The 27,789-nt window shown below is 49.4% G+C and overlaps 16 protein-coding genes across 16 annotated transcripts in view; 10 read left to right on the forward strand and 6 right to left on the reverse strand.

Annotated features, from left to right (window-relative positions):
* Positions 1-340, forward strand: part of M436DRAFT_76976 (uncharacterized protein) — a gene marked incomplete at both ends in the record, with an annotated part of 1,933 nt that extends 1,593 nt beyond the window's left edge. The window contains one exon of the mRNA XM_013567097.1: positions 5-340. Within this exon, the coding sequence (XP_013422551.1) occupies positions 5-340 (336 nt within the window). The remainder of the gene's footprint in view (positions 1-4) is intronic.
* Positions 341-822: 482 nt separating this feature from the next.
* M436DRAFT_68212 (uncharacterized protein) lies at positions 823-1,579 on the reverse strand (the record flags this gene model as incomplete). Its single annotated transcript, XM_013567073.1, has 3 exons — positions 823-914; positions 988-1,141; positions 1,232-1,579. 3 exons carry the CDS (start codon positions 1,577-1,579, stop codon positions 823-825), a joined length of 594 nt encoding a protein of 197 aa, XP_013422527.1.
* A 442-nt stretch (positions 1,580-2,021) lies between these two features.
* M436DRAFT_86475 (uncharacterized protein) lies at positions 2,022-2,729 on the reverse strand (the record flags this gene model as incomplete). Its single annotated transcript, XM_013567098.1, has 2 exons — positions 2,022-2,363; positions 2,460-2,729. The coding sequence occupies 2 exons, from the start codon at positions 2,727-2,729 to the stop codon at positions 2,022-2,024; spliced, it is 612 nt and encodes a 203-aa protein (XP_013422552.1).
* Positions 2,730-2,756: 27 nt separating this feature from the next.
* On the reverse strand, positions 2,757-4,481 carry M436DRAFT_68213 (uncharacterized protein; the record flags this gene model as incomplete). Its single annotated transcript, XM_013567074.1, has 4 exons — positions 2,757-3,275; positions 3,462-3,766; positions 3,929-4,122; positions 4,270-4,481. 4 exons carry the CDS (start codon positions 4,479-4,481, stop codon positions 2,757-2,759), a joined length of 1,230 nt encoding a protein of 409 aa, XP_013422528.1.
* Positions 4,482-6,840: 2,359 nt separating this feature from the next.
* M436DRAFT_68214 (translationally controlled tumor-associated) lies at positions 6,841-7,668 on the reverse strand (the record flags this gene model as incomplete). The annotated part of the gene is made up of 4 exons (XM_013567075.1): positions 6,841-6,872; positions 7,003-7,335; positions 7,404-7,515; positions 7,654-7,668. 4 exons carry the CDS (start codon positions 7,666-7,668, stop codon positions 6,841-6,843), a joined length of 492 nt encoding a protein of 163 aa, XP_013422529.1.
* Positions 7,669-8,282: 614 nt separating this feature from the next.
* Positions 8,283-8,914, forward strand: M436DRAFT_76980 (ribosomal protein S8; the record flags this gene model as incomplete). The annotated part of the gene is made up of 2 exons (XM_013567099.1): positions 8,283-8,415; positions 8,655-8,914. The coding sequence occupies 2 exons, from the start codon at positions 8,283-8,285 to the stop codon at positions 8,912-8,914; spliced, it is 393 nt and encodes a 130-aa protein (XP_013422553.1).
* Positions 8,915-9,542: 628 nt separating this feature from the next.
* Positions 9,543-10,847, forward strand: M436DRAFT_68216 (phosphoglycerate mutase-like protein; the record flags this gene model as incomplete). Its single annotated transcript, XM_013567076.1, has 3 exons — positions 9,543-9,578; positions 9,840-10,621; positions 10,760-10,847. 3 exons carry the CDS (start codon positions 9,543-9,545, stop codon positions 10,845-10,847), a joined length of 906 nt encoding a protein of 301 aa, XP_013422530.1.
* Positions 10,848-11,094: 247 nt separating this feature from the next.
* Positions 11,095-12,292, reverse strand: M436DRAFT_68217 (uncharacterized protein; the record flags this gene model as incomplete). Its single annotated transcript, XM_013567077.1, has 6 exons — positions 11,095-11,175; positions 11,354-11,391; positions 11,545-11,883; positions 11,955-12,030; positions 12,168-12,247; positions 12,286-12,292. 6 exons carry the CDS (start codon positions 12,290-12,292, stop codon positions 11,095-11,097), a joined length of 621 nt encoding a protein of 206 aa, XP_013422531.1.
* Positions 12,293-13,842: 1,550 nt separating this feature from the next.
* On the forward strand, positions 13,843-14,330 carry M436DRAFT_86480 (uncharacterized protein; the record flags this gene model as incomplete). The annotated part of the gene is made up of 2 exons (XM_013567100.1): positions 13,843-13,908; positions 14,211-14,330. 2 exons carry the CDS (start codon positions 13,843-13,845, stop codon positions 14,328-14,330), a joined length of 186 nt encoding a protein of 61 aa, XP_013422554.1.
* Positions 14,331-14,676: 346 nt separating this feature from the next.
* Positions 14,677-15,254, forward strand: M436DRAFT_68218 (uncharacterized protein; the record flags this gene model as incomplete). Its single annotated transcript, XM_013567078.1, has 2 exons — positions 14,677-14,929; positions 15,001-15,254. 2 exons carry the CDS (start codon positions 14,677-14,679, stop codon positions 15,252-15,254), a joined length of 507 nt encoding a protein of 168 aa, XP_013422532.1.
* Positions 15,255-15,524: 270 nt separating this feature from the next.
* M436DRAFT_86481 (uncharacterized protein) lies at positions 15,525-15,991 on the forward strand (the record flags this gene model as incomplete). Its single annotated transcript, XM_013567101.1, has 2 exons — positions 15,525-15,654; positions 15,753-15,991. 2 exons carry the CDS (start codon positions 15,525-15,527, stop codon positions 15,989-15,991), a joined length of 369 nt encoding a protein of 122 aa, XP_013422555.1.
* A 1,526-nt stretch (positions 15,992-17,517) lies between these two features.
* On the forward strand, positions 17,518-20,021 carry M436DRAFT_68219 (uncharacterized protein; the record flags this gene model as incomplete). Its single annotated transcript, XM_013567079.1, has 8 exons — positions 17,518-17,709; positions 17,764-17,892; positions 18,123-18,326; positions 18,469-18,500; positions 18,653-18,796; positions 18,845-18,870; positions 18,900-19,649; positions 19,759-20,021. 8 exons carry the CDS (start codon positions 17,518-17,520, stop codon positions 20,019-20,021), a joined length of 1,740 nt encoding a protein of 579 aa, XP_013422533.1.
* Positions 20,022-20,456: 435 nt separating this feature from the next.
* On the forward strand, positions 20,457-21,688 carry M436DRAFT_68220 (uncharacterized protein; the record flags this gene model as incomplete). The annotated part of the gene is made up of 2 exons (XM_013567080.1): positions 20,457-21,134; positions 21,185-21,688. The coding sequence occupies 2 exons, from the start codon at positions 20,457-20,459 to the stop codon at positions 21,686-21,688; spliced, it is 1,182 nt and encodes a 393-aa protein (XP_013422534.1).
* An 828-nt stretch (positions 21,689-22,516) lies between these two features.
* Positions 22,517-24,336, forward strand: M436DRAFT_58619 (uncharacterized protein; the record flags this gene model as incomplete). Its single annotated transcript, XM_013567063.1, has 3 exons — positions 22,517-22,584; positions 22,646-23,338; positions 23,391-24,336. 3 exons carry the CDS (start codon positions 22,517-22,519, stop codon positions 24,334-24,336), a joined length of 1,707 nt encoding a protein of 568 aa, XP_013422517.1.
* Positions 24,337-24,567: 231 nt separating this feature from the next.
* M436DRAFT_76983 (uncharacterized protein) lies at positions 24,568-25,813 on the reverse strand (the record flags this gene model as incomplete). Its single annotated transcript, XM_013567102.1, has 3 exons — positions 24,568-25,020; positions 25,091-25,669; positions 25,736-25,813. 3 exons carry the CDS (start codon positions 25,811-25,813, stop codon positions 24,568-24,570), a joined length of 1,110 nt encoding a protein of 369 aa, XP_013422556.1.
* Positions 25,814-26,130: 317 nt separating this feature from the next.
* Positions 26,131-27,069, forward strand: M436DRAFT_68223 (uncharacterized protein; the record flags this gene model as incomplete). The annotated part of the gene is made up of 1 exon (XM_013567081.1): positions 26,131-27,069. The coding sequence occupies one exon, from the start codon at positions 26,131-26,133 to the stop codon at positions 27,067-27,069; it is 939 nt and encodes a 312-aa protein (XP_013422535.1).
* Between the last annotated feature and the right edge of the window lie 720 nt (positions 27,070-27,789).

Consider the following 27,789-nt stretch of genomic DNA (forward strand, 5'->3'; position numbering starts at 1 on the left):
CAAGGACAACAAGGACAACAAGGACAACAAGGACAACAAGGACAACAAGGACAACAAGGACAACAAGGACAACAAGGACAACAAGGACAACAAGGTCACCGACACTTCCGGCAACAACAAAGCCACTTCTGCCATCACCATCAACAAGGCTGCTGCTCCCATGCACTACTTCCCCATGCCCATCCCCAAGCCTGAGCCCGTCGACCAGCCTCCCAGTTCTGACAGCGTCGATGTTGGCCTCGGTCCCAAGCCTGAGCCCATCGCTAGTCCCCCCTCTCCCTCTCTTCCCTTCAAAATCATCTGGGCCACTCTGATGCCACCTGCCAACCCTTCTATCTGAGCTGCACATATCCGTCTTTCCTTTTTCGTAAGTGGACCTATATACGAATGAGGATTCAAGAGGTCATTGATGAAAGCCTAGAGTCACGGCATTAGGGGCTTGCTTCTCTCCTCCTTCGAGATTCGCTTTGGTGCATAGCATGGATCCATGGCGTGATGGAAAGCATTTGGGATGGCGTTCAAAAGACTACTACAAAGAGTGACAGTGCAAGTGAAGCACTTAGTCAATGAGGAACAAGAACTCTACCTCCACTTCTCATACTTGCATCTCTGTGCCATGGCTTCTGCGTGCAATGTGATAGTGCTTCAAGTGATGTTTCTTGAGATGTCAGACATTGATTCTTCTCTCGTGGGTATACATATCTGCTTCACCGATGACTTTTGATCGAGGTCCACTGCTATGTTTCGTGATGAGTCGCAGCTCAGCTTGCAAAAATGAACCCTGTACGAGACTTGCTCGAGCCATGAGGATCGACAAGATTCCTACTGTTCTTGATCAAGAGTGACTTGAGTTGGAACTAATACAGGACTCATAATGACAGCAAGGTTGATGATGTAGGGGCTGGTATCCTTTTCTAGTTTACACGAGAGCTACTTGCTTGATCTCCGCTTTTCCCTGCCCTCTGATAGCAGCCCTTGGAGACTGACCTGTCATCGAAGTTGAACCTGCCCCTGAATTGACCTCTTCTTGGAGCATGACCTTTTCTTTGAAGTTGACCTTAACCTCGTTCTTGATATCTGCCCTGCCTGCCCTTTGATTGTAACTCCTGAGCTCTGGTCCTGCCGAGGTGCAACTTCTCCACTGTATTTTTTTGAGCCCCTGATCACATTCTCGGACGCATTCGAGATGTCGCCTTTATTTATGATTTCGTAGTTTTCTTTTGCTTCATACCAGTCTGTTATTGCCGATCTGCGGACTGATGAGAAGGATCCCCGAGTTTGCCGCCTTCATGGTAAATTTGTCTGGTTTGCCTTCATCATTGTCTATTGTAACAATCATAAGACCTTTCCGCTGCCAGTCCAAGTTGGTGACAACGAGGAACAGATTCGGATCGAAGCCGTCTAGAACAGTCGTATGAAGGTGGAAGTCAATCAGGCTTCGGATCGATGTGATTTCAGGCGCTTTTCGGAAGTAGAGATAGTCATCTCGCGGACACTGTGAATGACATTTTTCGATAAGGTTGGATGGTTCTTTCTCTCCATCAATCAGATTGTATATGGCAAACGTATCGAGCGTCATTGGTCTATCCTGGTATCGAGCTAAACCAGGCACTGACTCCGGTAACGCAGGATCAATTATGGACATCGGATTGGAAGTATGGATATGAGGAAACGAGATAAGTGATCATTCGTAAGATATTCTATTATTTCGTTTCGTGAGTCGTAAATTGACGTCAGTCTGCCGCATCTTAGCACGGACGCCTGTGAATCCTCCACAGCCTCTTGTATGGACGAAGTATTATGCCGCCTTCTACCCAGCGCCGGAGACAAAATCCTGATGATGTCAACCGCTCCACCGTGTATCCGAGTATAATCATCCAGGAGCATCAAAGAACTCCTCTTCACTTGACTTAGAGGACTCGGTGATGGGCAGCGGAACTTGACGCTTGCTGATCGCCTTCTTCTCCTTCTTCGGCTTATACGTTGCATACAGATCCTCCACAATCACCTTACTGCCAGACCTAGCCATGGCCTTTATTATAGCACAGCTCTTTGCCAGCCACCAAAAACGCCAGCGTCAATTGGGTTCTGTGCTTATCAAAGTAGAATGCAGAGGCTTTGATTAATTCCCAAGTATTGGGCGAGTTTGGAGTTGTTCTCTTGAGCCATTCCTGTACGAGGCGATCTTCGGCGTAGATGGGTTGCACTGCGGTATATGATTCGAGCACGCGGTTGGCTTGGATTGTATATGCTTCCTTAGTCATCTTTTCTGCTGAGTTGCCAATGAAGTTGACGTCTGCTAGATCCTTGTTCAGGCGTCTGAGAACATCAACAACGATGGGGTCGATGTCGACTTGTCGGTCCTAATAGGGCTTCACCAGGTCTTCGTCGTAGCTTTCCGCATGAGCTAACTTCTCTTAGCAGTCCTTTGTGAGTTGCTCGATGCGAGGATTAACCACCTCGACGAGCAAGTAGTCAGTAATGTGCTTAAGATTAGGTTCCAGACGTCCGATTGTGCTGTCAGTCTTCGGGTTCATCCAAGACTCGTAAGCTGGTTTGTATAAGCTACCTTTGATTCCGAGCTTCTTCCTGACAAAATTGTTGAAAGAGCTTAGAGTCAATGTATAACCATTCTTTGCCGAGTCGATGATCAGATCGTGCAAGCTAGCTAGATCCTCTACCTTCTTGGAAGAGATCGAGTTTTCTTTGTAGGCCAGCTTGCCATGCATCTTTGTAGCTTTGCCCAGCAGATCTTCTTATAGCTTGAACGCGAAACTCTCAGACAACCAAGTGTCGACATTGTTATCGCTGCCCAGAATATCCCTTAATTTACGCGAGTCCTTTTTGATGCCGTAGTATTCCAACTTTGGCTCTTCGACCGGCGAAGGTGCATTCTCGAAATCAGCGGTCAACCTTGGGTCCCAACAAAGCCAGAACGTGTCACCATCGTAGTCACCACCCTGAAGTTTGTGTGCGAGTGGAACACAGCCTGTTGATGGAAATACCACGACATCGGTCAAGTGGCTGAGCTCCTCCTTATACACAGCTCTGACTTTTTGCAAGTCGGAACATCTGAGCGAAGGGTGTCTTGCAACCGATACCTCACTCTTGAGATGTGACCAGACCTCGCCAGACACCTCATCTCGAAATGTTTCTGAGAAAGCCATGTGTATTCCCCCAGGTTTCAAGCATCCAGTTGGATCAGCCACGCCCAGAGCCATAGCAGATTTACCGAGACGGATTTTCAGCTTCGAGCGGACGGAGGAGAGCCATAGCTTGACAACTTGTTAGATGCATGTGGCAAGGTACTGACTTGTCAAAGGATTGAATCTAGACTCGAGCAACAAGATGGACTTCTCCACCCAGTCAGATGGAAAGTTGCCAGCCTCTCTGATGCCAAGTTTTCGATTCATCTCTTCCATACCGCCAAACTCGGAATGCAACCAGCGACGCAAGCTTACCGGGTCATCAAGGGATTCGAAGAAGGCCGCAAAGTCCATCTCCAGTTGGCTTTCAATTACTTGTCGCAATGTAATGCGAGAAACGTGACGGTTCTGTAAGATTGGGATGAAGTCCAGATTCAGTGTTGACGATTTTGGTGGTGCGGTGTATTTGACCAGTTCAAATGACCATCTATCAGCCTCACAACTATCGGAGAAGTCTTCGTCTCTCGGTATGACTTTACGTTGACTCTCTGACATGTGAATCCATCTCTTGAGGTGCTTCGCGTCGGTCGTGTCATATGGTGCGCTAATCATCCACACACCTTTGCAGCCATTGATACGTCCTTAAAAAGCAACAGGACGAACTCCCTTGATGCCGAGATCTTGGCACGACTCTTTTGCTGCACCAACCGAAATCAGTGAGCAACCATCATTCATGACAGCTCTCTGATCCGGTGGTCCATGGCGATACTCGAACTTCATACGGCGATCGTTAAACTCCTCGCTCTCTAGAGTGCCATCTGCCAAAGCGTCTTTCACATATTTGACCTCTCTGTAAGTGAACCTAACTGTTGGTATTGTCTGAGACAGGAATAGATCCAGGCGAGCGTATGCCTTGCGGAACCCTTGTTGACCATTCTTGCCCAGTAGAATAGCCCAATTGAGAATCTCGTAGAGGCTGATCTTCTACAGACGAGGTCCATCAACAGCGAAGAGCACCTAACGCTGACTCGGCAGGTTGTCCTTGCTGTTTTTCTTCTTAACATCTTAAACATGAAAGACACGCCAAATACGACCGAGGAACTTCTTCTCGGTGCACATCTACTCTTTGAATCGTGACTTGAGAAGATCTTGCTGGCCCTTAAGATGGATGCCATTGAACGTGTGGACCTGTGGCACCTCGACGTAGAGAAAGCGGCTTGACCCAAAGCGTCTCTGTAATATGCAAGTTCTCTCACACTTGAGCGGCTGCAATGAGAGAGTCAACAGCTTGTCGGCGGAGGCACTTGGATTGAAGTTGAGGTTGGCTTTAAGCATGACGTTTGCTGACTGTGTGGGATCGGTCGTAGCGTCCCACACCGAAGCAGGGGTTTTCTGGGACTGGGCCCCAGTAGGTATGTTTTTGTAAAGCTCATCTTCGTTCGCGTAGTATTCAAAGGGTCTTCTAGTAGCTTCTGCAAGTCGATAGCTTTCCTAGAGGTGACGAAATGACGAGTGGTTGACGCTGGTAGTCACAGGCGAACCGAAAAGACCATCAGTTGGGAGAGTGCGGACAAGCCTATGCTTAAGCACCTTCGTAATTGAGGTAGCCTTAGTCTTGAGGATCGGTACTTTCGGAAGCGCTGCGAACTTGGCTTAAAGCTGGACGCTCGCTACAGATGTACTAGACTTGACGTGACCGACGGACGATGGTAGAGCTGATTATCAGATGCTTGCCCACACTTATCATATGACTGGTTGATTACTCCAGCATCTTCTGTGTCGTAAGAGGGGTTTTCAAAGCTCGTCAAGAGCTGATCGATTTGAGCAGCTTAAGTCGGATCCGGTGGATCACTATAGTCAGCGCTTGAAGAGTCCCACTCATCGTAGCCACTATTGAAAGAAGTAGCAACCGTTGTAGCAAAGCTTTGGTTCGCATTCTTAGGGTACGCCGAGACTGAAACGGTCCGGTCCGACGAGGCATAGCTAGGATTTGAAGGGCTGATCTTGCGTGAGAAAGGATCGTCGAGTGATGGCTGCTGTCGCCGCTGCTTTAAGGGGCGCACGTACTTTGAATACAAGTAAGAGTCTTGATCAGAGAGTCGCTCAATACCTCGAGTCACAGGTTCGTACTCGAAGACAAAAGATTGATTGACAGGAAGTAGCGTGTCCTTTGGGCTCTAGTTCTCGGTGTCGGTGACTTTGACATGATCCGAGTTCTTCTTGATCGTCGGTATCAATTTTGTCAAAGAGAGTTTCGAAGCAGGTTTCTTAAACTTGTGGTTTTGTTAGGCACCAGATTGTTTCAATTGCAGTTTTCCAAGTTATGGCTTATTGCTCTCGGGATAGACTGCATCTCTAAGTCGAGTATAGAATGCTTCGAGTTGATCTCCAGGGATACAATTGTCGGCTCTATCCTTGCGGAACTGGTCGAAGACATCGTTCATGACAATCCGGTTGCGAAAGAATAAGAAATTGATGTGAGCAACACATCTCTCGGAATAGGTATCAGGTCGCTTGCTGGGAGAGAATGTGCCATGTCGAGGTTGTAGGGGTAGACCGAATTCTTGGGCAATCGATTCGATAATGTTGTTAATCTCCTTGCTTGCTTGCCCCCGGGGAGTGGGTCGGCGCAGGTGAGCCGCCGTTGGGACGGCTGAAATCAGGGCCCAACGCAGCCATCGCCGAAGCCAGTGCAGGGAGATGGTCGAGTGCTCAATGCATAGCCAGAGTATAGTGATGAGCAACCAAAACGCCAAAAGAATGGAATGTTAAGGGAATGTCCAAGATGTAGTTAAAAGCGTAAACCTGAGGCACGAGGTGGGACGGAAAATGGGGTCTCGTCGTCACGGTCCGTGCCGCAGCTAAGCGCCAGCTTGTTCGCACCAATGAGATCGTACGATTGGAAATCAGACATTGTTGCGTGTAGGACCCTGGTCTCAAGCATGAGGCATCGATTGCAGTTAAACAAGGATCAAGAAGCTTGAGCTGACATATGATCTACCGAATGTTATACGATAAGTGTAATGGTCACATAGCAATTACCAAAGAGGATCGTTGATAGGCCAGAAACCCCGCGAAAGTGCATGGTTGTCATGAGGACGCTTGAAGACAGCCATGACTTATTGACTATGGGGTATCATGAACGACATCATCGTAGTTCTTGTGAAAAACAATCATCACGCCGATCATGTCGTTTATGTTATACTTCGACATCATTAGCATACTTATACTTCCAAAATATCGCAAGGATGCATGTATCTAGTGAGATTATCTATGGTGGAAAATGTTATCTTTGTTACTCCAACTCTAAACGATATCTCTATATGGATGCATGAATTCGAACTCATTAGCATATCGAATGTCCTAGATTGCTGGAAGCTTACTCGACCGTATCGATGAATGTTAGAAAAGTACATGGCACCATGATGATTAGAGGGTCTGCCGTGACTGCTACTGCAACTGTCTTCACTAGGTAACCATCTGATTTTGTCTTTGAGATATCTAAGATCCAAGAGGCACCTTGATGGTCGAACAGAAAGGTTATCACAAGGAGAGAACAACAAGAGGAACAAGAATATTGGTGTCAAAAAGGTGAGCGTGCTTTTATTGGGCTCGTGGATATCATAAGAAAGCGCGTAATTGGAAAAAGACAAGAGCCCAGATATGCAACCAGCTTGCCTGCTTTTTGAGAGGCTTAAACCTTCATCTCGGTCATACCGTGCTTCCCTGTAAGATATTAGTTTGCAGTCGTCAGATTCGGGGCGGTGGCACTTAAAGAAGCAGCAGTACGGGGTGGCTGAAAGAGGAAATAGGTTAGCGATAGTTTACAGAACACGTATTCGTGTATAGTACTTACTGCCATCCTCGCGGTAGTTGAGGAGGACGACCATGCCGTCGGGGTCCATGGATTCGCCGGTGAAGAACTCCCAGTCCTTGAAGGAGCCGACAACCTTCTTGGCGAAGGTCTGGGCACCAGTCTCGAACTCCTTGATCTCCTCGTCGGAAGCGTTGCGCTCCTTCATGCTCTCCTTGACCTTCTTCATGTACTGCTTGAGGTGGCCGAGGTAGGACTTCTTGTCAAAGGAGGTCTCGTTGAGGCGGAAAGAGTGGACAACGTTGATGACGGTGGAGGTGGCATCCTCAGCACCCTCATCACCACCATCCTCAGCGGAGGGGTTGGCACCGATGTCTGGAAGATGGGCTGTCAGCGACTGGATCAAGGTCGAGAAAGTTGTTGAGGATTCGGGGCGGGCGTACCGATGTTGTCACCACCAACGGTGATACGGGCGCAGTCGGCCTCGTAGATGACGTTGTCGGTGACCTTGAGGTCGTAGGAGTCCGAGATCATCTCGTCTCCGGTGATAACATCCTGGGCGTTGAGTCAGCTCGGGGTTCAGAGGTCCAAGGAGTGGCTGATCTGTCAAGAGACGCGGCGATTCGAGCTCGAGCAGAAGAAAAGTCGGGAGCTCGAGTTGCAGCAGCCTGTCCGATCGGAAGAGGGTCGCACCTTGTAGATAAGCATATTGGCGGTGTTTGTGTTGTGTAGAGGGTGGGTGAGGGAAAGGAAGAAGAGCTGAAGGAGGAAAAAGATTGCTGTTGTTCGGGGGTGGGGTGCTTTTGTTCTGCCTCCTTCGCTCGTTGCGGAGACTTCGCCAGCAAAATTGGCGTCTGGCCGCTTCACGCCTCGCCTGAAAGGGAAAGCGCCGCGCTCGGGCCCCCACAATACCTGTGCCATCCGAATTTGCTGCCAAGACTTGCGACTGCCCTGCAAATTCTTCGACTCCCTGTCTCCAAGTGCGCTCCTTCTGTCGTTTCTTCTACCATCACTCCAGCCGCCAATCCGTGAGGTAAGTCGTCGCAACAGGCAGGCGCAGTCATGCCCTGTCACTTTCGCAATTCGAGTGCCCTTCAGGCAGCCCAGGCCGGCGCATCCTTCTCCTCAGCGAGAGTGGACACCGTCGGTCTGACATGGACGAGCTGAAGAACCCTTCTGGTCGCACATCCGCTTGCGCTTCCCGAAGGGCACTCTTTGCGCTCATGGCTTCCGAGGGCTAACATGTGTATTCTTCGTGACAGCAGATACCTCCTACCGCCTATTTACTCGCCGTTTGAGAATCTCGCCCGACAACCGCAAAAATGGTCAAGACTTCCGTCCTCAACGATGCCCTCAACGCCATCAACAACGCCGAGAAGAGCGGCAAGCGTCAGGTCCTGATCCGTCCTTCTTCCAAGGTCATCGTCAAGTTCCTTTCTGTCATGCAGAAGCACGGTAAGTCCGACTCATTCACAACATCAAGAGCCAGTCCGAAACAAGCAAGAGGAGTATTGTACATAGCTGCGCACACACACACACCCGGGTTGATAACTAGGTGAACGGTCTCAATCACCCACGGCCTTTGCCCTTTAAGTATCCGGGAGATCAACGTCGAGGAACTTACACGGCTTCGGACTGCTCAATGATGTTTTGCTGTTTATTTTCTTGCAACATACTAATATGCTGCTGCTCAGGTTACATTGGCGAGTTCGAGGAGGTCGACGACCACCGCAACGGCAAGATTGTTGTCCAGCTTAACGGCCGCCTCAACAAGACTGGTGTCATCTCTCCCCGCTACAACGTCCAGCTCCGCGACATGGAGAAGTGGGTTGTCAAGCTCCTTCCCTCGCGTCAGTTCGGTTACATTGTTCTGACCACCTCTGCCGGTATCATGGACCACGAGGAGGCCCGCCGCAAGCACGTTGCCGGCAAGATCATCGGTTTCTTCTACTAGATTCTGCTGCATCTTCCTGCACCTCACGACCGGCAAACAGCCACCAAAAGTTTCAGGCATTCGTCTCGTTCTAGATACCACTTTGAGCATTTTCAATGAAGAGCCAGTGACGCTTGTCTACCATCTTGTTTCTGTCAAAAGACCTTCTCCCCAATCCGCGTGACCCACGTATTGATGTTTTTGCCAAACCAAACACCTCCGTATGCATGTTCGATGCTGTGAGAGACCAGATTGATCAAGCGGTGTAGATTTCGATGTCTTTGATGTGTGAGTGTGTTTTCACATGCAGCCTGCCATTAATGCTCGGCAGGCTTCATCCGGCTTCTTTGCTTCGGAGTGATCATGAATCACTTTCTTTGTCCTACGTCGTTTGCTAAATGTTTCCACAATCTTCTGACTCTTCGGCGATTTTCTTCTTCTCTGCCATCTCAACCTATAAGGCCGACCTACAAGCCGCTGATCGATCTTCTCTACTCATCTACTTTTGTGGCTCTCGCACGGCCGTTTGATTCTCCAGGCAAGCCGCTGACGCAGCCTTCAAAACTTCCGCTCGACAACTTCCACCACCCTTGTGGACAACAACACCAACATCTGCACAACTTTGACTTTGCGATTGAAGCGACTCAACATGGTTCTCGAAACTATCTACGTTACTAGACACGGCGTAAGTCCCTATCCCGATGTTTCTTTCCTCCGTTTTCTGCAGGCACGATGCGTCATTGACCCTCAGGTCGCACTTTCCTTTTTCCATCTCATCGCATAGAAAAGAGTCGGGCTCTTGCGCACTTGCCTCATGTATACGATCTTGGCGGAGATGAGCTTCCGTTTGTACCTTGTCCCAACGTCATCTCCTGAGGCTTCACAACATCTATCTCTACCCTCTCCATCTCTTCACCGCGGAGAAATATACTCATGACAATGACAGTTCCGCTCTAACTGGGTGGTCGACCCCACTACCGGCACATACACAAGCAATCTCCCCACACCAACTGGCATTGCATCGGACCCGGCACTGGCTGCACATGGCGTGAACCAATCAAAGGAACTGGCCGAGCACATCTCCAAGCTGGATCCTCCTGTCGATGTCATCTACAGCTCTCCCTTCTACCGCTGCCTGCAAACTCTCAAACCCACCGTGGAGAAACTCAACACAGATCGTTCCAGTGACAAGAAGCTGCGTGTGCACGTCGAAAACGGAGTCGGCGAATTCTACGGTCTTGCCCGCTTCGACCACCCCTCTCCCGCTACTCTTGATGTTCTCCACAAGCACTTCCCTGATGGCCTTGCCGAGGCCTACATGCCTGTCATCCGTCCCAGCGTCAACGGCGAGAGCTTGACGTCTCTTCACGACCGTATCGCCTACGCCCTCTATCACGTCATCCAGAAGCTCGACCAGGACCCTTCTGGACCAAAGACACTACTCATCTGCACACACGCTGCCAGTATGATCTGTATTGGCCGTGCTCTGACCGGAAACATGCCCGAGGATCCAAGTGAGGAAGACTTTAAATGCTTTACCTGCTCGCTATCAAAGTTTACTCGCCGCAACATTCCCGAAGCACCCGTCGAAAAGCAACACATCTGGACACTGGACGAGCCCGAGAACATCCCCTTCGTCGACTGGAGAGGTAAGGGTGTCAAGGGCGGCTGGGATTGTGAGGTCAACGGTGACTGCTCCTTCCTGGAGAAGGGCGAAGAACGTGGCTGGTATGATATTTCTCCTTGGTTTTGTCTTTTTTCTTCCATGCTCCGATGCTTCTCCCATGCACATACCACATTTCTTTACACTCTCTTGCCTCCCTCACTACTCCACAAGGTTTGAAAGAGGATACTATCCTGGTATAGGAACTGGTGGCTCGAGCCCGGTCTTGAATATCTGGCACCCAAGGTCACTGTCGCCACTTACGGTGCCGGAGGTGCCAGCATCGTCTAATGCTATAAGCCCACTCATCTTGGCCAGCTACTCCAGCAAGCCCGAGCACATCGTCATCTTCCTTTTGGCATGCATCAAGCACTAAGTCCGCCCCTGCTCCCCTTCTCACGTACATCACCATGATTTGACGACTTCACGCCCACAACTGCAAAAATAACAGCAAAATTGCAAAACCCAACAAATCAGACACACAAGCTTACGACTTTTTTTCCGGCACAACAGGGCGTTTTCCACCGACGAATCATTTTTACGAGACCCCAACGCATACAACGACAAGATCAACGAGGGCGCAAAGGAGGGCGAAGGCATTTTGAAGCCAGGTTTCAGGCTATGAAGGGCAAGGTAAACAAGGTACAAGGAATTCGTCTGAAAAGAGGTTTGGTTTTCGTTTGCAATGGTTCGCATCCTGTGCTGCCGTCTGTGGTAGGCGGATTGGCTGGACGGATGTTTATGGTTTCAATCTCTAATATATCTTCTTCTCTCTCCATCTGCACCCCCTCACTCACACTCATCACGAAGAAAGAGTTCGGTCCCTTACCCTTAACTACTTACCATATTCAGCATACAGCATTCTCTTGTTTACTTATGCCACTCTCGACAACACAATGATTCCCTACAGCCTCGGCTACAGCTCTTCACACCCTCTCTAATCACACTTGACTCAACAAGTTCTTCTCTCACACGTGCCTCAACCAACCCATTGCGCTTCGCCATTTCGCCACATCATCAATCTGCCCCATCATGGACCCCAGGATTGGTTTGCGCGCCACAAACAAGTCAATCTCCTCTGCTTCGACTGCCTTCGGCGTTGCTGCATGGAAGCTCAAACAAACCCAGGGTCTATCAACCTCTGGTCTCATCACCATCACTTGATTTTCTTCAACGCGTATTACACGCTTGTCAGTGGTCTCGTCCTCGTTTCCGACTATTGTCTTACCACTCCACGACCCATACCACTCACAAAACTGGTCTTCCGCGTCCGACTCGCTATTGCAAATCTCGCCAAGAGTCTCCTTCCACTCAGCTCCTCCTACGCCTACCATCGATATACCTCTGCGGTGCATGCAGATGTCTCGCCAATCATCAAAATCGGATGAAATCCACTACCTTTGTTCTCACCGATGACGACCTGATTCATCGAGTTCGTCTCAATCTGTGGCAAATCGTCGGCCTCTGCGATGAGCTAGTACCTCATCAGTCCCATCGAGCATCCCATCTATTTAGACAGAGAGCTCCATGCTCAAGCACGACCCAAATTGAGTCATTTCCTGTCCGCCTTAAACGTATGCAAGCTTTGTTAGCCTGCAGCCTTATACATACAATCGCAGTGTGGAAGAGGCTTGTATGCTTCGCACCACTTCGCTCCAATTCGTTGGAGTCCCAATCTTTCCATGCTCTACCTGAGTTCAACGCGTTATACATATATATGTATATATACAGTTCATCTGGACAAGCTCTCTGGCTTCTCATTGAGCTCGAAATAGCATCAAAGTCGCTGCGGAGTCTGACTGTCTGGCTTGCTCGCCAGAAGTACCAAGGACCCAGGCTCCAAACAAGCGCTCCCAGACTCCTATGGCGCCCAAGTTTCATCTCATCTTCACCTCAAAGTCTGAGCTACACCAATTTCAAGGAGTGTTGAGGTTGCTCTTGACCCAGAGCCGGAATCTATACCTGGCACTCTCTCTGATCTCGTGTTATCAGAAGTGCCTGTGTGAGTTATACCAACACGTCTGAATCATCATTATATATCAAGTTTGATGCATCTCAGTACCGCTTCGAGGCCGAAGGACAACCACTGATCCACTTTGACGAGTTTACATTTGTAACACCAGCTAGGAAAGCATCCAAGTCGCTGGAATGTCCCTCAAAAATGTAGTGATCGAGGTAGCCTTCTCTTCTGGATGATCAGTGAACACCTGCAAATCTCCCGTCGAAGTCGTAAATGTATCAGGGCGTCATCTCGGTAGCAACCTGCTACCAATGCTCCCTTCTGGTGGGATAATGTCACCTCCATCTTCGTCCACCAGACTCATCTCATCTATCGTAAGATGATCCTCGAGGGATACATCAATCGGCCACTCGCTATGTCAAGTCCATCGTATCCCAAGGAATGAGCTCGTACTAGTCGCAAGGTTATGTTTGCAGTAGATGGTATGCATGCTCTTTGCTGCACCGCTTCTCGCCCCCAAGCAAGCCAAAGCATATTTTGGTCATCATTGATTGGAAAATCTTGTATGTAGAGTCTTGCTGCAGACTTTCCAAGCCTCTGGAATTGGACATGTGGCAGCCGAGCTTCTACACTCTACTCTTCCACGCGGCTAGTCATCGCGTTCGCTTATGGGCCTCCATCAGTCGGCTCAGTTCAGTCAAGACAGCAGCTATGAACCAAAAGTCCATTGGTACATCAGTTCTCTACGTCCGGTCGTCAATTAGCTTCAGAAATTCATATAAGATATCAACCAGCTGGCGAGAAAAGGATGTGTAACGGGAGCAGCCTCCAAATCCTACCAGACATGAGTAAGTAGCAGAACTTGGCTGTTGCAGTCGCCCATTTGTATTCCCTGGATGGCCGTCTCTGCGCCGGTTTGGTGGTTGAGAGCTTGCCAATCTATCCGCGCTCGCATCTCTCACCCTTCTCGTGACCGCAAATTGGGCCTGCGTTGATACTTGCCCTTTCTCTCGCCACTGATCCCGAGACTTCTGCCGTTTTCGACAATGCTACCACTGTTGCTGTCGAGGGCCTCGTTAGAGCCCCAAATCCTGTGTCCACTCGTATCAACGAGGCGGATGTCCCTCAAGACGTCAAGAAACACGGCTCCGAGACTCGCCGTTACCTCCACCGCTATATCTCGCCTACTCATCTCGATGGTATGAAGTAGCTGGCTGTTCACGAGCCCGAAAAGCCGATTCAGGCCCTCGGCAAGTTCTTTTCCAGCACCGCCATCACCGCCACTGCTACTAGAGTCCTTCCACCCGTATCGGACCTGCTGCCACTATGGCTATTGAGGCCGTCAAGTTACTGGCTGCCACCGAGAAAAAGCCCGAAGACCCCGTCAAGTGGGTGGGTGAATGGTTGCTGGCTCGCTCTGCTGAGCTCGAGTGAATGTTGCAAGCAAGTAAATGGATCCACACCTAGAACTGCGCAAGGCCATGGAGGACGACTGATCTCTCGCCACTACCAACCAGTCTATTGTAGTCATAGTGGACTCCAAGCTGCACATCACTGGCTCCAGCACTTCTTCCGGTCCAACCTCAACCATGACCGGCGCCACGAACAACGACTCAACCATCTCAACGAACCAAACCACAGTCAACAGAGCCTTGTCAATTGATTCATGATCTAACAAATCTATCACCATCTAGGACGACAACGACAGAGACGCCTCCTGGTCGCTTGATCCGGCCTACACCCTTCGCGAAACGTGTCCCGATGGCACCAACAACTCCACTCTCCCTCTGAACGACACCCTCGACCGATCTTAAGCTCACCATGGTCAATGAAATGGTCACCTTCCAAGTCAGAGGCGATTTGCTGTTCTGATCTTTCGGCACAGCCAATCACTCTGCCGTCTCCTCATTTTGATTTGCCAGAATCACAAGCCCGATCAACGCATTGTGTCCGATATTAGATCACCTTCTCTTCAGACATGAACCCCATTGCAATTGCTGCACAGAGGCTCATAATGTCCGCTGCGGTAGGTGATATGGTATCAGCCTTCCTTCTTGGCTTGTACTCTTTGGTCATCACCGTTGCATTGATGGAACCTTCGGACTATTCTGCGATCGCATTGATCAGATCACTGGAACACATCCATCGTCACGTTCTAACATGACAACCAAGCCAAGCATTCATGTCATCAAGGAGCGGTGCGCATGGCGTGAAGCTACCTCAAAGACTTGTGCAAGGCGCTCCGCTTCGGAAAGCATCACCTCAAAATCATTGGTCCTCCAGGTCGGCGACGGGATTCTTGAGACGGTCATACCTCCCTCGTTCCGCTTCAAGTACGTCAAAACCTATGCTCCCGGATACCAACCCGTGGATGGAGATGTTGGACAGCTATCCTTCTATAGGGGTTCCTCAGGTCCCTGACTATCTCTCACCAACAATACGCAAGCATTGTATAGGCTAGATATATACATACCAAGGCTACAGATAGTCAGGTCCCAGGCTCCCACTCGAATTGCTGTGGCGACTGCATCCACTCAACTATCGACATTGCTTTCGATTTTAGTGTCAAGTACATAGCTTTCAACAAGCAGCTCTCGAGGCTATCAGAGGCATTCATCGGGGTTGTCCCGAAAGAAGCGGAGGAAGCATGGGAAGCTTTTAGCGAGGAACTCGGAATCGCTCTACATGGTACCAAGATCATCATCGATGGCCTCGATACTGAGACTGTCGCCCTCTGAGCTAAAAGCTTGATTATCCAGATTTGCGGCATCGAGCCGATATTCACAAGATTCTCAGAAGGAAGTTACACAATTGCAATCGTTCCCGCCTTCCCACCAGCCACTGTCTCTGGCGGCGTCTCCCTTTCGGATTCGTGATCCCCTTGCCGATCACCACCCCAGAGTCGACGCCGCCATTGATGCTCTGTTCGAGTGTAGTCCTGAGCGCTCACAGTCCGACACTATTCTCGATACTCGTCCAGCAGCCTGACCCAGCTCAGCAACACTACCATGTTCAACTCCCCGCTGATAATCACCAAGAGGCTCCTTTTTAGCAGCATCAGGAACCTCTCCAGAGTCAAGCTCCTGTTCCACTCACACCCTAACGGAAGATTTACCACTCCTCAATCAGCTCATTCTGGTTTGTCACTCACTCCACGAACAAAACCATCCCCCTTTCTTCGCATTCTTCTTCGCGCAACCCTATACACCAACCACCGCACGTTCTACTCCATCTAGTCAACCAATTCTCCATTGCCCCCGGCAAGGACCCCGTACAAGCTGCCTCTATGGCTAATTTCCGCTCCTTCGGTGAGATGCTTGTCACATCTCACCCTCACCACGTTTGGCTTGACGGAAAGAGAATGTTCTATGATGTCATGAAAGGCATCTACTTTGTCGACCCCGAGCAGCGAAAGATCGAAATCAAGGAAGAGAAGGCTGCTACATACCAATTCATCGTCTCGATGACTGGATGAACGTTCTTACCGATGTCTGTAGTGACGAGTGGTCCGAGCAGCCCGGTGAGGACCTAGTGTCTGAACTTGAGATGAACGTGCCTCGAGTATGTGGCTTCGTCGATATAGGGTCACCCGCTACGACCTTGCTCAGGCTGCTTCTTACCAGACCATCAAGGAACTGTAGCTGAGTATCTTTTGCTGCTGCTCAGGTCAAGTACTGGTATTGCTGCGAGGACGGTCTTGCGACTCGATGTCGTTGAGACCAAAGAGTCTCTGATGATGCAGAAGAAGGCGAATGTCACCTCAAGCGACCACCAGAGCATCGAAGAGTGGTGGGGAGCAGTAGACTACAACCTGCCTTAACTCCGCCTTCGTCAACTAAGATGGTGTCCAAGTTCAGCGCAACGCCAAGGTGTATGACTGATTTGCCCTCGCCACCCTCCATCACCTCCAACATCAAGCATACTCATGAAGCCATGATCTGAGGCGCTTTGACGTACTACAAAGGTGAAACAGCGCCTTGAATCCAGACGAGACACACAGTGCCATGGTCAAGATATGCACAAGATGAGGGCTTGTCTGAAGGACGTTGTTTCCAGTGCACGAGAACTACTGGTCGACTTCGCCATCTGCGATGCACAGTCTGATGCAGATTGTTGAGCAATTCATCATATATCGCTGTGTGAATTTCGAATGTTCTACGGACGCCAGCCCTCAGAGCGTGGTCAGAACTCAGCTGGCCATGAACACTCCTTCCTCAACCCAGAAACAAAAAGTGTCACATTGCTGGCCCGACAGAGTATGTAAGCAACAGCCTGAGTGCAAGAAAGACTTTTGCGGACATCTCAAGGAAAGCTCCCGGTGTTATGGAGTAGCTGGACAGCGCAGAGCCGTACACAGCCAGAAGTATCAACGATACATGCAGAAGTAATTCCAAGAAGGGCAAGGAGAGCGTTCACACCAAGCTGTACCGTCACATCCTGCTACACAGTCCCCGATCAAGCAGTCCTCATCCAAGCAGCCAACAACCAAGCAGCGCTCCAGCGGTGGAGGGAAGCCGAGTGGCTTCTACGTCGAAGTCAATTCCATTCCCAAGAGCACGAAGCAAAGTTCAGACACCAGGACTCGACGGAATACCATCACAACTATGTCATAGGAGCTATGAGCCGCTGCTTTCTCCAACATCAAGGACCTCCAGAACAATTACTCAAGACTTGAACTTCTCAGGGAAGAGTTAACTGCTACAACGCCCCATATCTTACTACGGAAGAGCGTGATAGCAAGAGTCATCATCCAATCGCAGGTGTATAAGCCGCTGCTGCAGAAGAAGTTCCCAAAGATATTGCTTGCGATGTGGGCTGGTCAGCCCACAGAGACCCACCAACGTACAAACACATGGTGTATCAACCAAATTACACGCCTGGAACAGCAGGCTGAAGCGTCTATATATGGTTGTCCTGATTACTGTCTACGATCTCATTCTAAGCAGCATCGAATTGGTACTGAGATACAAATGGCCTTCGTAGATGGGTCCGTACCAAGTCATGCTCGCCACCACACGCGAATCCATGTCTGCCAGACACATCGTTTCCCTTAGCCTCTGCCTTTCTATCATCGCGACCGCAATTGGTGTTGCTTTCTGGGCCGCTCTCGAGTTCCAAGCGCCGAAAGTCCTGCATGCCTCTAAGTTCCTAGTCCTCATCCTGCTTCTCCAGACTCTCGCCTCCCTGGTTCTGGTACACTGACTCGTTACACGTGCACTGATATGATCAGCTGCTACTATCCACAAGTATCTCCACAGCAGAGCCACCGACTCAGAGAATGGCAGTTTATGGAATATACACGCGGATGCGACTCTACTCCAGTATCGGAATGCTAGTGTTGGATCCTCTTTCTGGTTTCGCAACCTCGCTCAAGTAGTGCGTTCGCCAGCTGAGCATAGATGGCAGATGATGACCAACCACGTCGAGTACTGCGTATAGCAGTCTCTCGTCTTGTGCAGGCTATAGAAAGATCAGTGGCAGAATCCGTAAGGCCACAAACCAATAGACGACTGCCATCTCCTCACAAACTAGCGACATGTCCGGCATTGAATTGCATCATATATAACGACAATCAGCTATGACATCTCCACCTCCCGATCATCAAGGTATGCCAAGTCCAGGCTCTCCGCAGCCAGTCGTACTGTAGAGAACATGATGACGGCTGGCGAGAGACTCTTTGGATCCAAAACGGAGAGTACAAGCTCCTATCTGAAGCACCCCTGACAGAAGAAGTCGCTACAACCTTTGAGTCCGAGCTCAAGAGCTCACGCTTTTGTAAGATCCAGGACCGAGAGTTCAATGGAAAAATGGTAGCTAGAGACTCGAAGAAAGACGTTGTCTGGATATGGTCTCGTGTTTGGAACGAGTAATATCAATGTAAGGGTATTATCCCCAAGCCCAAGACCAGCAAGGTCGAGTTGTGGACTGTTTATATTACTGCACTGTTTGCAGGATGTCAATGTGGCTATCTTCCAAGACATATGGTAGTTCCGCTCGAGAAGCTATATATTAGCATTGCGCGCCTCCGGCCTTGGAACGCTGTCAACAGTTCCGGCGAGCCATTCATGCTCACACTTGGTCGTACTTACAGCTTGTTACAATCCTCGGCATTGACTATTAGTGCTCACGCACATAGCTTCTTGCTGCACGATCAAGTTTTCCAGGAAGAGCATCAAACACTTGCGCACATCCTAGAAGCAGATCTCCGGCTCAACCCACGCGCCATATCTCGAACACTGCAACATCTCTCGACCACCACGTCAGAATGCAAGACATGGAGGTAGGTTCATGCATCTATAAAGCATCAACATCTAGCTGACTCTTATAGACACTGTTCAAACCTGGCCGTCTGCCGTAAGACCCAGACGAATCGATCCAGCAAGTTCGCACGAGACTCCGAGCTGAGCGAGAGGCGGCGATTCAAAATGACATGGGTTCTGTTCCACCGGGCTTCCCGCAAATGGCAGCTGACGAACAACGCATCCGCACCTTCACTGCGCCCTATATTCGGCCAGGGCCCTACGGAGTTGCCCCACAGCCACACTTGGTAAAGCATTGGCTTTCGCAATGGACCAAGTTTTCTGGTGACACGCCTTTGGTTGTAGCCCATCAGAAGAACCCAGGACGAGAGGACAAGGCAGCATACGCTCAAGCAGGAGCATATCTTCCTGATGCGAAGCTGCCTTCCGCGAAGCAGCCTGATGAAGAATCGAGAGAAGCTCTATTAGAATTGGGTTTTCTCAGCGAGGAACTGCGTCAAGCACATGTCGACCTCACTGTCGCACAAAATCGCCGTACAAGCAACCATAACACGCTTAAGAAATGTGCTCCGCTTCTCAAAGATGGAAGATGTCAGTGTCTCGTCCTCTGGTCCAGCAGAACTATTGAAGCTCGAAAACACCGACTACCGCAGTACCATTCAGCAGGTATATACGACCCATGCGATTTTTGGCGTCTGGTCCTCTGGCAAGTCGTTCGTTGCACCATGAGGTGTCCCGGTCCATCGTCCTCCTTGCGAAGAGAGATACAGCCTGCGAAGGTCTTGAACAAGTTGTCGAAGATTCTGGTGGCATATGTCCTTGTCTTCGCTTACTTTTTCGCCAAGATCCAGCATTCGCGGCGGATTATCCAAAGTATCCAGACTTTCACTACTGCGAGCGACTGACTGTCAACAACCAAACTCCCTCTTCCACGCGAGTCCACCTAACGCTCAACTGCACACCACTACAATCATGGTCACAGCCAAGGGTACCGTGTCGGGCAAACTAAGGGTCACTTGGTCTACTAGTGGTGTCAAAGTATCTACTAGTGCCGTAATCGACAACTCGTCCGCAGCCAGCAAGAAGAGCCTTCCTGCCACGCGCCATATGACCAAGGAAGAGAGCAAGAAGAAGACTATGAACACCGGTAACACACCTGTACAGAGAGTCACTAGAAGCATGACCAGAATCGCCAACTCTACTGGTAACAGGAAAATCACTGTCAACCCTATCAAGAAGTTTTGATCCTGGAATCCTTTCTCGAGGCAAAGACAACTCCCAAGGTGATTTCCAAAACGACATAATTCCGCTCTGTCTTTACAGAAGAGTTATCAAGGATGAAGATTAAGCAAGCAACATACGGCCAGTCTCAACGATCAAGAGTTTGCTCACGCATCTTTGCCCGAATTCAGCATGCACGAGTCAGTCAAAAGCACAGCATTGGTCGGAAGTCTTGTAAGTCTGCCACAACACACGATATGCTTTAGCTGAGCCGACAGCTGAGATCCAACCATGGAGCCGCCTTATACTTGCAGCATTGTCCACAGCTGAAGTTGCTTCCACATAGGAATGTACCTGACTGCACACCAGCGTAGAATCATGCCGATGGAAAGATTATAAGTTGATCAACGTCTCCCCTTCGCACTTACTCAATAGACTCCTTGAGCTAATACAATCATCATGTTCAACATTTTACTACTTGCTGCGATTTTCTTCGCATGCTTTCAGTCCTGCGCGGCCACAGTCAGCACAAGATCCAAGGTTGGCTGCTTGACCAAAATCTCAACCAAGAGCACGTCTCGTGTGCAAACCTCAACCGTTTCAGCGACATTCATCTTCCATCCAAGAGTGACATCGACGACTACACTCACCCAGACCGTCACCCCATCCAGCACTACCATTACGACAATCAGCACGGCTACTTCTACAACTTTAACGACCCTGCCGAGCACGACTGACACCTTCACCATCACTACAACTGGGACAATCCTTGAGACGATCACAAACACACTCACTTCTACTAACATCATCTCCGAAACTGTTACGACCACAGTTACCACTGTTTCGACGATCTCTACTTCTTCCGGATTCACTCCACTCGCTTCCGCACTGTCTGCGAGTGGCTATGCTGCTAGCAAGAAACGCAGGAGTTTGAGGCACAGCAATGGAGATGATGCGCTCATCGAGGCACGCTCAGCATCACGTTCAGGCATGCGTCCCGATGCTCCCAAAGCTTCATCGATCTACCCTGTGGCTGTGAAATGTTATCGTTACGTGGAGATTTTTAGCACTTCGACAATCATCGCGACAGCCCGGACTACACCTACGATAACGCTACCTGCGGGAACAGTGACAGTTGTATGCATCGCCATGCACCACATATCAAACCGTCGCTAACTTATGAACAGACATCCACTACCACGCTCACAACAACAACCTCGATCATTCCGATCGAAGCATCAACCACACTAACTTCATCGACCGCTACAACCCTGACACTCACCAACACTATCACTGCAGCAATCTTGACCACCCAGACGACCACATCCACGGCTTTTGCGCCGGTCTCAACATTCTATGCCGCATGCGCCAACAACAATCTCGTGTCTCAAGTCAACGGCGTTACGATTTCCAACTTCGGGCCCGAGACATATGGCTATAGCCAGGCAGGTAACACTGCCAGCGCATATGACTGCTGTGTGTTGTGTCAACAGACTGCTTCCTGCGGTGCCAGTTTCTATGAAGTAGATAGCATATACTCACAGGGTGCATGCTTTATTGTCAACAACTCGGGAACTTGCACAGCGGATACTGCAAGCGAGCAAGATGCTGTGCTTGTTACCAACTTAGCTTTTACTCTTGTGGCTTCTAATGGCGCATGCGGGCAGACATACTTCAATAACAATCAGTAACTGTCAGATGGTCAGAGATGCTGGGCAGAAGCTTTGTAACGGCGGCAGATAACCTGCTGTATTCCATCAGATTGCAGACACAAGACTCTGTCAATCTCTTGTCTACCTTCCATTCTTGAATCAAAAAAGATTTCAATTCTGAGGAAAAGGACTGTATATCGTGAGAAACTTATAGATATCCTTAGTGTTTAGGCAACGAGCTGGTAAACCTCAGTCAAGGATACGTATGGTCGTGAGTGAGCACAAGCGTACTCTACAGTCCTTCTTCGGCGTGAGCGTGAGTTTCAGTCCCGCGATACCAATGCTTTTTGTATACATGTGGCTCATGTTAGATATACTTTAGTTGTCACGCTCTACGAAAACTTAGACGTAGAATGATTGACTAGATTTAGGTTGAAAAAATTAAGGAGATCGGCCGTAAGCATCATTAGCAATTGCTCTCAAAAACCTCGATGCTATCGACTTCACTTCCCAATGAGATGTCGTATGCTTTGACATTTATCTTGGTATAGAAGCCATGTCGATCTGTACCAAAATCGGGTCCCAAGGCACGGGGTCTCGTATCTAGACCTTCCATGCTTTCAGAAACGTTATTATCTCTAGCCTAGAAGCCCGAACTTCGTATTTTTGACCAATCAGAGATTGAGGTCCCTTGCTGCCACGCGGTCCTGTCCAATCCGGACTAGTTGAAACAATCTCTGTCTTGCTTTGAATTCTTTGCAACCCAGAATCATGGCATTCTTGTAGAGTCATGTAATCGTTATTAAATGTTCCTTCCGATGTTTCTTCCCGTCCAAACAAATTCATGGAAGCGACATGTGTGCAGATATGATTCTGGCCAGATTTCGTCATCGAGTCGCCCATAGAAAAAGCCATGGAGGCTGTTATACTTGTCGGTGAGGCAATCCAACCTGCTGTCACAAAGCAGTACGGTACTGTACTAACAAAGCGCCCTAGTCAGCGACACGTGAAATGCGACGAGTCACAACCTGCTTGTCATCGCTGCTTATCCAGTGGTCGCTATTGCCTTGGTTATAGACCTCGTCCATCGTCGGATAGACCACCGCGGATCATTTGTCCGCGACCGCTGCCCCAGAGTTGTGCGTTGAGTGATGCTGAAAGCAATGCCATGGACTTCTTCCGCTACGCGACCATCCATGAGCTACCCTGCGCCTCAACTTTTCAAATAGCGTGGGAACCGATTCTGCTAGAGCTCGCTTCGCGGCAGCCTTGCATAAAAGGTGCTGTAGTCGCATTATCATCATTACACCGGTCTGCGACCGATGGACAAGATCTTGAGCTGGGTCGTCTTGCGCACAGAGAACATACCAAGTCTATGTCATTGTTGCGTGCCTACATTGACACTTTGGATCATTCGGCGACAGACGACGATGTAACGATTGTGCTTGTGGCTTGTTTGCTCTTCTTTGCCTTTGAAGCGTTTGCTGCGCAAGACACGCGTGCTTCAATTCATGTGCGAGCTGGCCTACGGCTGATCGAAGCTCGACGTCACGTCACCAACATACCCTGTACATCTTACACGGAGCGTGCAGTGGCCGTTAAGCTGCGATGCCAAGATCAATTCGACATCTTCATGCAAATTTTCATGCGTCTAAACTCGGACTACGTACTGGTCGGACACGACAATCCGTAAGTGTGTGACGAGACTGGCCCAGGAGTATTGAATCTCTGACCGACATAGGTACCTCTATCCCGTCTGCTTGGATCCAATACCTGCAGAACTGACCAATCTGGACGATGCGAGACTTCGTCTCGAGTTTCTCGAAGCCGAAGCCATCTCGGTCTTTCGTAACATACAGAAGCAAGCTCACAAGACTCTACAAGCAGATACAGACCTCAGACTCCGTAATAAAGATGAGATCGACTGTCTTGTGCGCGCAAGGATGCGCACAGTATCAGTAGACGGTGCAACGACTGGAGGTCTCAAAGCAGTCCGCGAAAGTCTTTTGTCATGGTCGATCGCATTCTCCAAAATTCATGATAAAAAGCGGAGCTCTTTGGCACAGATCTCCGCCGGAATCACCTTTTCATGCCTCAAGTTTTGGTTTGAGACATGGCGAGACCCAGACGCGATGCTAATTGACCAATTCAGACTACAATTTGAGCATGCATTAAATTTGTGTGTACAGTACATCGAAGAACATCTAGCTCGGACTTCGGCCCCCACCAAAAACGATCAGTCTACCCCTTCCACACCAAGAAGCACCCCTCCTGCCTTCTCGACTGGCTCGAACGTGGTGTTTTGTCTGATTCTTATTGTACGCCACTGTCGAACTTCGTCCGTCCGCCATCGAGGTATCTCCATATTGGAACAGATAAATCTGCAAGGTGTCTTCGATACAGCATACCTTGCCACCTACTTGCGCACCGTCGTGGAGATCGAAGAGCAAGACGCTAAACTTCAGACTGGCTACAGTGGCGATGCCGAATCGTATCAGGCACATGAGATTCCCGCGACCGCTAGGTTGTTGGAAGCAGTCATAATGCCGTCAACGCCACCCTCTGATCTTCAAACTTACAAGAAAGAGGAGGTTTCATTCTACACTATCTGTAACAAGCAGGACTCTGGTGGCGATGGTTATCATCTTGGAAGTCCTAGACTCGTGGCCAGGAATGTCAAAAGATGAAGCAAATCACTGAGAATTCCCTTGCCACTGCTGTTCCGCTGTTCGGTCAGGGATATGAACACCCGAGATGGTATTGTGTCACGCCTGAGGTCTCAGGTCAACTTCTAGATTGTCGTGGAGCTAGCGATTATGTTGCTACATCCATCCTAGACTGTCTTGTCCATTTCCTCGACTCGACCCATTTTAGCGGCTGCATTGAGACATCCAACATCGCCCAACGCTATATGGAGACTATGTGCGCACGACGCCATCGCCATCTGTATTCGCGTTGTTGCACTGACTATCAATTGTCAAGCAGGTGTCTGAGATCGCAACCAGACTCAACAGAGCTGACTCAAAAGAGCATCTCATTAGTAACAACTGCCCATCTTGCTCAGCATTGGTAGCCACAATCACCGTCCGGTCTTTCTCCGTGTATTCATCCAGAACAATAAACATGTTGTGATCTAAGTTCGACTCAATGGTCGCAAACTTTCCACTGGCGACAGCATTGCATTCTCCGGCCGTCATGCCAATGACACTCGAAGCTGTCTCGGGCATGACTTCCATCAGTTGACTTGCCTTGCCCGAGCAAAACGGTGGCTTGTCTATTGACGTGACAAAAGCCATTGCCGGTCCAACTGTGCAGTCCTCGTCTGTTCCCCAGTCCTGATCATATGCCTGACGGACGAAATCTTTCAGTGTCTGCCCATATCGCACGCAGGTCAATTTATGGTTGTGAAGCGCGGTCGCGCAAGTGCATAGCATAACTCACCTTGAAACTTATCGTCGCCGTCAAAAAGATAGGGCAGTAAGGAGCATCTCGATCGGTACCAATGGAGCTACCAACATCGTCCCGCTGCTTGAGGCCTTTGGGTTGTTCAGTCCCCAGGTGGTTTGGCATTGCTTCGAGGCGTGTGACTGCTCCAGAGCTCCAGACACCACCAACCATCACGGCCTCATTCCTTCGAAGGCGGATTGCAAGCGAAAGATCTGTCGGAACTGACTCGACTGCATTGAGGGCTTCGTGAACAGATGAAAGGTCGCATCGGAAGGAGAACTGCATCTCGTTGATATCTTCAATACCCCTACCATCGATAGCAATCTGGCACGTTGGCTTTTTTCCCTTCGTATACTCGTCTAGAATGACGAAAAACTCTTGTGATAGATCTTTTGACGAGACACGTGCGCTCATGAAGGTCTCCAGAGCTTCGCAGGACTCCATGAAATCATCAAAGACAAACGGAGATTGGAAGGTTTTGATGGCAGTGCTCTTGACATCGGTGATTAACAGGGACAAGTCCGTCTTGCCAACCAGGACCAATGCGGGATCTCTGAGTGACTCGAGTAGTATCTGAAGTTCAACCACGATATCAGTGAGTGCAGCCAAGTATCGACGCGTAAACTTAGATTTCCGAACCTCTTCTTCTACGGTTGTGGTGACAACGACAGGCCACTTGGATACTCGCGCACTACCTTCGAGAGGTCGCACGTCCATGCTGCCAGGATCGGGTGTTGGGATGAGTCAAGTTGAACTTTGCTCAAAAGTGCGACAGAAGGAAGGAGCAGTCTACCATATACGATCAAGTAGGTTGAGACGATCATCAGATCCGATGACTAGACGTTACAGTACTACGGTCACATTTCATTGGCCCAAAATACGAGATCACGGACTCGTTCCAGTTCCAACCATTGCGACGGGCTGATCCGAAGCGTTGAATATCGGGAGAAGTATAATCCTGACATCTCATGCTTGCACTTCAAGGAACCTTTCACAGGTTCTCTACCTAACATACCGTTTCGGGACATCTCCCCATGAACAGTATGACAGATCCTGCTGGATGCTCTGTCGGCGAAGTGGCGCAAGACGTCGATGCAACTCCATACTGTAGCCACGATTGTCTTCTCCAGGCGTCACATCCAGAATGTTCGCACGCTAGCATATGCCCCAATAGCGCCGCTCACGATGGCCATACTCTGGCGTCAGATTCCTTGGTCAATCTCCTCGAGGATCAACTGAGATCTTCCCGACCGAACGACACTGGCTTGACACCACTTGGAAAATCTGGCCGACTTGGTATCTTGTACAAGGTTCATCTGCATAAAACCGGTCATCGTCTTGTGGCCAAAGGGTTTCGAAAAACAGACCTGCAATGGCTGCTCAGAGAGGAATCTGTATACGACCGATTGCAAAGATACCAGGGCACAAGCATTCCAGTCTATTGCGGTACCATTTATCTCGACAAATCGATAAATCAGCCTGCAGTCGATGAGATTCACTATCTTCTGCTCCTTTCTTGGGCAGGCGAAGCTCTCGAGGACACAGATATCGACCACGAAGACTTGATAGCGGTAGACGCGATGGTCGAGCCACAACTTCTGTCATTACTGCGCGGTATGCACGAACTGCAAGTTGTACACGGTGACACTGTACGTCGGAATTATCTTTATGATGCGAACGCACAACGTTTTATGTTGGTGGATTTCGAGTTGAGCAGATTATACAACAACCGCCCTCCTTGCAATACTGGTCTGTCATGTCAAAAGACACGTCGCGACAATAAAGGAAGACAGAAACCATGTATGTACTGCGGAGAGAAACTGAAGGCTGTAGAGGAGCTGCATTTCAGGTTTCCAAGCACCAAAGATGCTGCACAGTCCGAAGAGATCTACGAGTGCAATAGTCAGGTCGAGAGCTGCAGAAAGCAAAGGACACATCACATGGGGCTCCGTCGGCGGATCGCAGACAAGTAGAAAGCGATTTGTAGTGTTGCTATCGTCAGATCGAACGTTCTGGCTCGATGCACCTGGGACGTTGAGATGTTCCAAAGATGGAACATTTGTTATCCCGTCTGTCAAGCTCCTTCCGAACTCATGAGTCCATCTCAGTGATTCATGGATAATCAACTGAAATGTTTGTGTTAGGATCAGTAATACATCAACTATAGAGCGTGCATAAAAGGTGCATTTCATCTTTATCTATTCGAGTCATGCTTGACATCTGGCTGCAGATTGTGTGAATATCCAGGTGAACAGGCCTGTGTCCAAGTTTAGCTGATAATCTCATTTGGATATTCAGATCTAGTCTGGTCAATTCCATCATTCTGAAAGTTCCCAATCGCTGTCAATTGATTGGTTGGATTTACGAGTATAATAAGGTTCGGTGGGTGAACGAGTCCGGGGATCTAGACAGCAACGTTGAAAGACGGAAACACGCAACGATGGAACAAGGTGGCAACGAGGAACTCAACAAGACAAGCACTGATGGTAACTGCTGATAAGGTTGATGGTATTGATGTTGTGGATTGATGGTAACTAGCTAGCTATCTGATTGGCAACATGGAAGTGGCAACCTTGCGCCAAGGCTTCCTGCTCTCAGCTCCACAACGTCCGCACGCCCTTCCATTGACAAGTTCCCTTAACAAGCCACCAGCGCTTTTTGTGATCGCGGTCTGCAGTTCTGCAGCTGGTTTC

Source organism: Aureobasidium namibiae (assembly GCF_000721765.1).
Source record: "Aureobasidium namibiae CBS 147.97 unplaced genomic scaffold scaffold_30, whole genome shotgun sequence".
NCBI lineage: Eukaryota > Fungi > Ascomycota > Dothideomycetes > Dothideales > Saccotheciaceae > Aureobasidium > Aureobasidium namibiae.